General features: G+C 43.6%; 1 protein-coding gene across 3 annotated transcripts in view; it reads right to left on the bottom strand.

Moving 5' to 3' along the window:
• Positions 1 to 11,003, bottom strand: part of RRAS2 (RAS related 2) — a 146,793-nt gene that overhangs the window by 114,896 nt on the left and 20,894 nt on the right. The window contains exon 2 of one of the 3 annotated variants that reach the window (XM_017881550.1): positions 3,597 to 3,688. The exons of the other annotated variants lie outside the window; for them this stretch is intronic. Coding sequence (XP_017737039.1) covers positions 3,597 to 3,647 — 51 coding nt within the window. The 5' untranslated portion in view covers positions 3,648 to 3,688. The remainder of the gene's footprint in view (positions 1 to 3,596; positions 3,689 to 11,003) is intronic. 3 annotated transcript variants of the gene reach the window in all.

Below are 11,003 nucleotides of genomic sequence, written 5' to 3'. Positions count from 1 at the left end.
ATATACCCAAAGGATTATAAATCATGCTGCTATAAAGACACATGCACACGTATGTTTATTGCGGCACTATTCAGAATAGCAAAGACTTGGAATCAACCCAAATGTCCATCAGTGACAGACCGGATTAAGAAAATGTGGCACATATACACCATGGAATACTATGCAGCCATAAAAAAGGATGAGCTCGTGTCCTTTGTAGGGACATGGATGCAGCTGGAAACCACCATTCTCAGCAAACTATTGCAAGAACAGAAAACCAAACACTGCATGTTCTCACTCATAGGTGGGAATTGAACAATGAGATCACTTGGACACAGGAAGGGGAACATCACACACCGGGGTCTATTGTGGGGAGGCGGGAGGAGGCAGGGATAGCATTAGGAGATATACCTAATGTAAATGACGAGTTAATGGGTGCAGCACACCAACATGGCACATGTATACATATGTAACAAACCTGCACGTTGCGCACATGTACCCTAGAACTTAAAGTATAAAAAAAAAAAAAAAGACTTTGAGAAAATCTCAAGAAAGACACACACACACACACACACACACACACACACACACACACAAAGATTCTGGATGTACCCAAAGAGTAATAGGAAATCATCTAAGTAAAATGGTGATATTGAGGCTGCTGCAATGAAGACCAGATTGGAAGGATGCGAGAGTGGAGGCATGGAGGCCTGCTAGGTGACTCTTGCAATAATTCAGACAAGAGATGTTAATGACATGGATTAGGGAAGTGGGGTGACTAGACCAATGAGGCAGAAAACTATCGGGACTCAATGATTGATTCCATGTAACAAGAGAAAGGGAGAAGGCCATGTTAAAGGTGACACTCATGTTACCGATAGAGACAGAAGACAGCCAAGGGTCCCCAGCAAAACCCCAGTTTCAAGCCTAAAAAAGCCTGACGTCTGAAAAACCAGACTGCTGGTCCCAGATGAAGCCCACACTTTCCCAACTGGTTCTCTCTGAATAATGCCCACCTGCACACTGGGGAAGGGGGTGGGGCCTCAGCAAGTTTGTGCCTTAGGCAGCAGAGGAGCCTGCTCTCTTCAGTTCAAGTGGCGACCTGGGAATCAATCTGTGAGGTGGAGGGCCTATTAGCAGGACTCCATCTCACTTGCTGAGTTGTTTTTTTTTCTATTTTTCCTTTTTGTTCAATAAAGCCCTGCTTTACTTGCCCTTAAATGCATCCACATGCCTAAATTTCCCTGGTAGTGTGACAAGAACCTAAGTTTTAGCTGAACTAAGGAATAAAGTTCTACAACATTACTGGAATGAAAAACAGGGTGAATGATGGTGCCATTTACTGAGATCAGAGTACTAGGGGGGAGCATGTTTTAGGGGTGATCTTTAGTTCAACTTTAGACACATTGGGTTTTCTAGTTGTGGTGGTTGTGTTTTAATTCGGTTTCATCTGAGAATGCCGAGTATGCCTATGGAATTGAGAAAGTAGTTGGGTATGGAGGTCCCTTGATTAATGAGAGGATTGGGTTTTGGAGTCAACCTATTGGCAACTGAAGGCACAGTGGACAGAGAGAGGCAACCTGCCTATCCCTGAAGCATAGTGGAGAATAGATGGTACACAGGCTTTGGAATGGCACTCATTGGTTTTTTGTTTCCTTTTAACCACCAGCCATGTGACCCTGGTCAATTTGCTTAATTAATCTGAGCATAAGACTCCTTATTATTTGGAAATAATGATTCCTACATCACTGAATTATCATGAGAATTATACTATATTACAATTAACAGTTCAAAAGACTCTCATCTATGTACTGTATGTAAGGATATTTCAGACAAACACTATATCATATAAGCTTGGTGTGAAATTGCTATGATCTGAATGTTTGTGTTCCCTTAAAAGTGACATACTGAAATCCTAACCCCTGAGGTGATGATGGTATTGGGAGGTGGGGCCTTTGGGAGATGATTAAGTCATGAGGGCAAAGCCCTTATGAATGGGACTAGTGCCCTTATAAAAGAAACCCCAGAGAGATCCCTCACCCCTTCCACATGTGAGGTTGCAGTGAGAAGGCAGCTGTCTATGAGGAAACTGGCCCTCACCGGAACCCAACCATGCTCGCACCTTGATCTAGGACTTCCCAGCCTCCAGAACTGTAAGCAATATAGTTCTGCTGTTTATAGCCACTCAGTCTATAGTATTTTGTTATAGCAGCCCAAATGGACTAAGGCAGAAGTCTAATATCAAAATAATTTATCTGAACAAAATAAATCCAAAGCACTTATCATAGCAAAGAGACAGTATAGCATAGGTTTATGCAGATATTTTAGACATAGACAACCCTGGGTTCAAGCCTGGGCTTATCACTTCCTGGCTGCATGACTTTGGAAAATTATTTACTGGGTTTCCTTTTCTGAAAAATTGAGAGAATAATAGAATTCATCCCATGGGATGGTTGTATGGATTAAATAAAATGTGGAAAGTACCTTGACTTAAAAGTTTCAAAAATGCTAATTTTTGTTATTGTACAAAATATAGCGTCGGGCACACAGTGAGCATTCATTACATGTCTGTTTCCCTACCTCCTCCTCACCACTCCTCCAACCTCCCCAGATTCATCTGCACACATTTTTAGGTGCACAGGCCTTACTCATAAAGGAACTAGAGCTCTCTAAGTTCTAATTCCTTACAACACTTTCAGCTCAGCCCCCTCCACAGCAATCTATTCTCCCCCTTCATTCAACAAACCCAACAGACAATATAGGACATTGTCATGTTGTAAGCAAGTACCAGCTCCTCTCCCTCACTGGGAATGGAAGAGACAGAGGCTCTAGGCCATATGCTCACAGCATCAGCTGTGTTTCCATGACGACAAGCCCAGCACAACTAGATGTTTCAGCAGACAGGAGCTGTGACACCCTGCTCTCCGCAGAATGTAGCTGACTGGCTATTGTTATTTCCTTGCACTTATCTAAGGACTAAAGCAGGCTGGATGTGGCTCTGAGGGGTGGGGAAGTTTGTGTTTGCAAGAGTAGGAAATTGAATTTGGGAATGCAGTTGGCTGTTCATTGTGGCAGTTAACTGTTTTGACTATAATAGTTAAAAGAAGCCCAAAAACAAAACAAAAATTCCATTCTAAGTGCCACAACAGAGGAAGATACTTATTGCTATGTGAACAATAGGAGGATTTGGACCTAATGCTTCCTAAGGGAGTCATAGAAGACTTCATCTTTATAAAATCTTGGTATTTTCTCTATCTTTAAAGAGAAACATCCTATAAATGTGTTAATTAGGGTACTTTCAGCTCCAAGTAACAGGAAACCCAACTAAAACAGCTTAAATAATTAGAACAGTGAATATCTCATGCTCCAGAAAACCTGGAGGTGAGCCATTCTGGGGCTGGCTAATTCAGTGGCTTAGGGATAGCAGCAGCACCCAAATATTTTCTATCTTTCTGCTCTTTTGTCCTTGTTATGTCTGCAGTGTCTTTCCTCACAGTTAAGAGATGGTCAAAGCACTTCCAGGTGTTACAAGCAGATGTTTCATATCCAAAGAAGAAAGGCATTTGCTCCTGTGCATTGCTTTTTAGTAGTGAGGAAAACCTCTCCCAATTACCCACCTGCAGACTTTCTATCAGGTCCCATTGATCACAGCGAGGGCCCAGGGTCATGCCTTCATAGTGGATTCAGGATCAAGCATTTGGGTTTTCTCCTGAGGGAAATGGAGAGTCATTAGAGGATTTTCAACCAGGTGATAGAGTCAGACCTTTTTAGTGGTTGTCTGTTTTGTAGAGACAATGTCTCACTACGTTGCCCAGGCTGGTCTCAAACTCCTGGGTTCAAGCAATTCTGTTACCTTGGCCTCCCTAAGTTCTGGGATATACAGGTGTGAGCCACCTCACCCAGCTTAGATTTATGTTTTCGATAGATCACTTAGAGAGTAATACGGAAGATGGACTAGAGGGAGGGAAAGATGAGAAGCAGGAACACCTGTTAGCAAACTGCTGCAAAATCCATATGAGAAATGATGAGACCTGAACCAAAGTAATGATGATGGGAATTTGGCGTAGGAATTAGGCAAGACAGAGCTATTTGGAGATGGTAAATTTGCATTGGCAGTAGATGCAGGGATTGTCTAGAAGTCTTGCCACCAACTGAACTGAAGAACATCACAGGATCGAATTTGAAGGAGCTGATGATTAGCTCAATTGTGTAAATATTGAATTTGGAGACCATGGTGTTTCCAGGTGGTAGGACAAGATAAAGGCTGGAATTGAGAAAGGGATATGGAGCTGAGAGATGTCTGCATGGGAGGGATTGGTTAAAGCCAAAGGAATGGATGAAGTCACCCAAAGCAAGAAGGGAAGGGTGCCAAGAACAGAACTCTGGGGGCACAGCATTTAAGGAATGGACTGTGGATGAGAATTCCATGAAAAAGGTGAACTCAGAGTAATCAGAAAGATAGAAAGAGAACCAGGAGGGGGTTGTATTACAGAAGCCAAAGGACAAAGATTTCCAAAGAGTGTTAAATACCACAGAAGGGCAAGGGAGACAGGCATTGACTTCAGCTTTAATGACTTTGATGTGAGCAGTAAAGGCAGCAGATGCAGACAACTCTTTCTAGAAGTCTGGCTGTGATGGGGAGTAGAGAGATGATATAATAACTGAGGCGGGTGAGGGAGAATTTTACAATGTAGAATGAAGCTTGGACATGTTTGCACGCTGAAGGAAGGAGCCCAGGGCCTGGGAGATACCATAGTCCTGTCTGACCTATAGACATAGGCCAGTTTTGAAGCAAAACTCCAAAAGTTGAGTTCTCTCCTCCCTGTGGGCCACTCCAGAGGATCCCTTGGGCTGGCTCCTCAACAGGGGGTCACCAGGTATCCCTCAGCCTCTGCTGTTATGATGACACACTCATCCAGATGCCCTTATTATTATTAGAAAACACAAGGGAATCAATCCTAGTCTCAATTTAGTACTGGCTTTCTGGAAATTATGCAAAATACTGGCTGTCTCCCAGATCACTTATTAGTGTCTTGGGGTGGTAATTTCATGGAAATGACTGTGAGGCACAGATGAGCCGTCTAGCAGACAGCCATTTACATTCCAGGGATCTGTCTTCTGTATCTTCCCTATCCCCTTTGGGGCTGGTCCCACTGTCCCCAGGTCAGGTTCTCAGGGAGCTGTACCCTCACCTTCCCTACTTCCTTCAGACTCAGAGCTTCCTTTGCCCGGCCAGTCACTCACTGTCCATCTCTTGGTGGCATAATTGTAACCAGAAGCAAAGAGTAGGGTATGCACCTTGGTGAGGTCAGGGATGTGTAACTTGAAGGAGATCCAGGAAAAGCTGTCAACACGGCACAGATCCCAACATGCAGCCCTGGGACAGGTAGCCCTTACCCACAGAGCCCTGGTAGGACACATATTGAGGTGTTTGTGTGTGTATATATATATGTGTGTGTGTGTGTGTGTGTGTATATGTGTGTGTGTGTATATATATATGTGTGTGTGTATATATATATGTGTGTGTGTGTGTGTATATATATATGTGTGTGTGTATATATATATATTTGAGACAGGGTCTTACTTTCTCTGTCAGGATGGAGTGCAGTGGCGTGATCTCAGCACACTGCAACCTCTGCTTCCCGGGTTCAAGCAATTCTTCCACCTCAGCCTCCAGAGTAGCTGGGACAACAGGTGCTCGCCACCACGCCCAGCTAACTTTTGTATTTTTTTGGTAGAGACAGGGGTTCACGATGTTGATGTTGGCCAGGCTGTTCTCAAACTCCTGACCTCAAGTGATCCACCTGCCTTAGCCTCCCAAAGTGCTGGGATTACAGGCATGAACCACCACACTGGCCACGGTATATGTTTTCCCTTTTTTTCCTTTTGTGAGACGGAGTCTTGCTCTTTCGCCAAGGCACCATCTCAGCTCACTGCAACCTCTACCTCCCAGGTTCAAGCGATTCTTCTGCCTCAGCCTCCCACGTAGCTGGGATTACAGGTGTGCGCCACTGCACCTGGCAAATTTTTGTATTTTTAGTAGAGACAGGGTTTCACCAATATTGGCCAGGCTGGTCTCAAACTCCTGACCTTGTGATCCACCCACCTCAGCCTCCCAAAGTGCTGGGATTACAGGCATGAACCACCGTGCCCAGCTGCAGTATGTTTTCTAAGGGAAACCTTTACAGAAACTACCTGCCTCACCCCCAAAGTTTACTCCCAGAAGCCGTGTTTCTGCTGCATCTTCCTATTCCTCATCCCCATCTTGGGCTATGAGGTCCAGGGTAGACATTCTGTGGCTTCAATCACTTAGCATAATGTTTTAAGATTCATTCATGTTGTAGTATGTGTTCATACTTCATTCCTCTTGATTGACAAATAACATTCCTATGTATGGATGTGCCATATCAGTTCATGGACATTTGGATTGTTTCAATATTTTGGCTTTTCTGAATAATGTTGCTATGAATATTTGTGTACAAGGTTTTGTGTGAATGTATGTTTTCATTTTTGGGGAGATGAAATTGCTAGGTTATATAAGTATGCATATTGTGTAATTGTTTAAACATGACGTTTAATTGTTAACTGCCAGACTGTTTTCCAAAGCAGCAGCACCAGTTCACATTCCCACCAGCAGTGTATGGGAGTTTCTCTACATCCTTCTCAACACTTATTGTTTGTCTTTTTCATTAGAACCATACTGGGGGGTATGAAGTGAAATCTCATTGTGGTTTTGATTTCCATTTTTCTAATGGCTAATAATGTTGAGCATTTGTTTGTGTGTTTACTGGCCATTTGCATATCTTCACTGGGGAAATGTCTATTTGTATCCTTAGCTCATTTTTAAATTAGGTTGCCTTTTAATTACTGATTTCTAAGAGTTCTTTGTATATTTTAGGTACAAGTCCCTTATCAGATATATGATTTGCAAAACTTCTCATTCTGTGGGTTGTCTTTTCATGTTCCTGATGATAACCTTTGAAGCACAAAAGTTTTAAGTTTAGATAAAATCCAGTCTATTTTTTCTTTCACTCATGCTTTTTTTTTTTTTTTTTTTTTTTTTTGACATAGGCTCTCACTCTGTCATCCAGGCTAGAGTGCAGTGGTGTCATCTCAGCTCACTGCAACCTCCACCTCCCGGGTTCAAGCAATTCCTGTGCCTCAGCCTCCTGAATAACTGGGACTACAGGTGTGCGACACCACACCCAGCTAATTTTTGTATTTTTAGTAGAGACGGGGTTTCACCATGTTGGCCAGACTGGCCTCATGGTGATCTGCCTGCCTCTGTCTCCCAAAGCACTGGGGTTACAGGCGTAAGCCACTGCACCAAGCCTCATACTTTTTTTGTATCCAAGGAGGCTTTGTCTAAACCAAAGTTGTTTTTTGTTTGTTTTTGTTTTTGTTTTGTTTTGTTTGAGATGGAGTCTTGCTCTGTCGCTTAGGCTGGAGCACAGTGGTGTGATCTTGGCTCACTGCAAATTCCGCCTCCCAGGTTCAAGAAATTCTCCTGCCTCATCCTCCCAAGTAGCTGGGATTACAGGCGCGTGCCATCATAACCGGCTAATTTTTGTATTTTTAGTAGAGACGGGGTTTCACCATGTTGGCAGGCTGGTCTGGAACTCCTGGCCTCAAGTGATCCACCTGCCTCGGCCTCCCAAGGTGCTGAGATTACAGGTGTGAGCCACTGTGCCTGGCCCTAACCCAAAGTCTTGAAGCTTTACACCTGTGTTCTTTTCCCAGCGCTTTTTAGTTGCAACTCTTACACTTCATTGATGATCCGTTTGGAGTTAAAACTTAAATTCAGTATAAATCTGACCCTCATCACATACACACCACTCCTCATCCCAGGTTTAGGTTTCGCCCTGATTGCTTAGAGCAGAAGTAGAGGAATAAAATGTAGCCATAAGTCATCCCCTGTCCTTAATAGGGGGAAGGCTTCTCCCTCACCGTTATGTTTCCTTTCAAATAAGAGAGCTCAATTATCGTGACACTTTCCGTTAACTTACCCTGTCCACAAGTGGAGTGACTTACTTGATTCATAAAAGTGAGAGTAAGCTGGGCATGGTTGATTCAGTGCCTTCTTTTAAATTTCTTTTCTAGCCAAGCACAGTGGCTTATACCTGTAATCCCAGCACTTTGGGAGGCTGAGGTGGGTAGATCACTTGAGGCCAGGAATTTGAGACCAGCCTGGCCAACACAGTGAAACCCCATCTCTACTAAAAATACAAAGAATTAGCTGGGTGTGGTGGCACGCGCCTGTAATCCCAGCTACTGGGGAGGCTGAGGCACGAGAATTGCTTGAACCTGGGAGGTGGAGGCTACAGTAAGCAGAGACTGTGCCACTGCACTCCAGACTGGGCAAGAGAGTGAGACTCTGCCTCAAAAAATTATAATAATAATAAATAAATTTCTTTTCTTTTGTGTTCTTAGGCTAGAGCCTGCCTGCAGGGAGAAGGAGTTCTCTTCTGCTCCTTGTTTTAAGTCTCATCTGGGCAGGGTCCCATGTCTGGAGGCTGCTGGGGACCATGCTACTTCCACTGGATGGTGAGTCTGCCTAATTCAGGGATTCATTAGCTCACTTATTTGGCTCCTCTCTAAACTATATGCCTCAATTTGGCCTTTATTACCAAAAGGTGAGTTTTGTCACCATCTATCTGGTTTTGTCACCATCTCTATCTGGTTTCTCAATTTGTTTAGAACTCAGGCAGATGAGAACAGCACTGTGAGTGGGCCACATCAGAGACTCTAACACCTTCTTTCCTGACTTAAAAGGAAAGGAACTATTCCTAGTTCCTCTAGTATATGGAGGTGGGGAAGAAGGAAAGGGCCATTTCCCTCAAATTTTCTTCTCTCTTGCTCAGTTAGACCCTGGAGATAGTTCAGTAATCTATTGCCTAAGCAGATATCCACATGGGAAATAGAATTGCAGTCTCATCTTCTTGCAGGCAACTCTAATCCCTACAAATGCTTCCTTTGGGGCCCAGTGTGGTGGCTCACACCTGTAATCCAGGTGGTTTGGGAGGCTGAGACGGGAGAATCACTTGAGGCCAGGAATTCAACACCATCCTGGGCCAACATAGTGAGACCCTGTCTCCACAAAATAAATACATACATACATACATACAATCAGCCAAGCATTGCGGCGTATGCCTATAGTCCTAGCCACTTGAGAGACTGAGGTGGGAACATTGCCAGAGCCCAGGAGTTTGAGGTTACTATGATCACACCACTGCGCTTCAGCCTGGACAACAGAGAGAGATCCTGTCTCTTAAAAAGTAAAAAAAATAAGTCTGGGCGCAGTGGCTCACGCCTGTAATCCCAGCACTTTGGGAGGCCAAGGTGGGTGGATCATGAGGTCAGGAGTTTGAGACCAGCCTGACCAACATGGTAAAACCCTGTCTCTACTAAAAATACAAAAAATTAGCTGGGCATGGTGACACACACCTGTAATCCCAAATACTCAGGAGGCTGAGGCAGGAGAATCACTTGAACCCAGGAGGCGGAGGTTACAGTGAGCTGAGATCGCACCACTACACTCCAGCCTGGACGACAAAGCACGACTCCATCTCAAAAAATTAAATAAATAAATAATAATACTAGTCATAGCAATTCCTTTGGAGCCCCTCCCTCCTTTCCTCATACAAGGCTTCAGTTAGAGAAGAAAACACCCACTTACCATGAACAAACGCTGCAGTCTCCACAAGTCCCACTACCCTCAAGAAATCTCCCCTGCCTTCTCTTTTCTATATCTTAATATAATTCAGAAGGTAGGGGGTGATGGTGGAGGGGTGGTGGTTGATAGGAGCAGAACCAATTGTGCATCCTGTTTGTAAGCCCAGGGGAAGATTAAAGGGCGAAGGGTTCTACACTTCAAATGTAAGCTGTTCTCTTTAGGTGAGATATTTTGTTTTGTTTTGTTTTGTTTTCTATGGCCATGGGCTTTAGTGTCAATTGTAGGGCAACAGGAAAAGAGCCACCAACATCCTGTTCAAAAGTAACCCCCCATGCTGGGTGCGGTGGCTCATGCCTGTAATCCTAGTACTTTGGGAGGCTGAGGCGGGTGGGTCGCTTGAATCCAGGAGTTCGAGACCAGCTTGGCCAACATGGCAAAACCTCATCTCTACTAAAAATACAAAAATTGGCCGGGCGTGGTAGTGCGTGCCTGTAGTCCTAGCTACTCAGGGTGGTGAGGCAAGAGGATCGCTTGAGCCCAGGAGGTTAAGGCTGTAGTGAACCCCGATTGTTCCACTGCACTCTAGCCTGGGTGACAGAGTGAGAACCTGTCTCAAAAAAAAGAAAAAAAAAAGTTACCCCTACTTTTGACCAAAAATTTAAAAATATTATAAATATAGATGTAATAGAGGAATTGCAAAGCCCCCATAACCCCACTTCCCTGGATAAAAGGGAACAGTGTTAGCAGTTGGATATATATTCCTCCAGACTTTTTTTTTTCAATGCATGTATTAACTTTAAGAAAAGGATGAGTTCATAATGTATATGCAATTTTGTAACTTCCTTTTTTCAATAAAAAATATCCTAGGCATCCATAAGATTTCTTGCTATCAGAGAATGGAGAGAAAAATATGGAAAGGAAGATAACTAGGATGAACCTTCTGGAGTTGGATTACAAACTGAATATTGGTGGAAACATTTTCTTCAATATATATAGATAGATTTAGAAAGAAATATACATATATGCACTTGAATCTCTCAAGTCGCCTGCTTGGCCCTCTTCCAAGTATACTAAATAAAAAGAAATGTACATATAAATGTCTATATGTGAGAGTATATACACATAACACACACACTCCACATGGATATACCTAGATGTATTTCCTAGCTTTGCCCATTCTTAGAGTCCAGAAACAGTGATATCCCAAACACAATGAACACACCTAGCACTCAGTTCTTGATTTTTAAAAGCCATCCTTCAGCCAGGTGCTGTAATCCCAGCATTTTGAGAGTCTGAGGTGCATGGATCACTTGAGCCCAGGAGTTCAAGACCAGCCTGGGTAACATGGTGA

Source organism: Rhinopithecus bieti, unplaced genomic scaffold (genome assembly GCF_001698545.2).
Source record: "Rhinopithecus bieti isolate Rb0 unplaced genomic scaffold, ASM169854v2 scaffold_11944, whole genome shotgun sequence".
In the NCBI taxonomy this organism is placed as follows: domain Eukaryota; kingdom Metazoa; phylum Chordata; class Mammalia; order Primates; family Cercopithecidae; genus Rhinopithecus; species Rhinopithecus bieti.
Note: the sequence above shows the minus strand (reverse complement) of the source record. Positions and strands in the feature narration are given on the sequence as shown.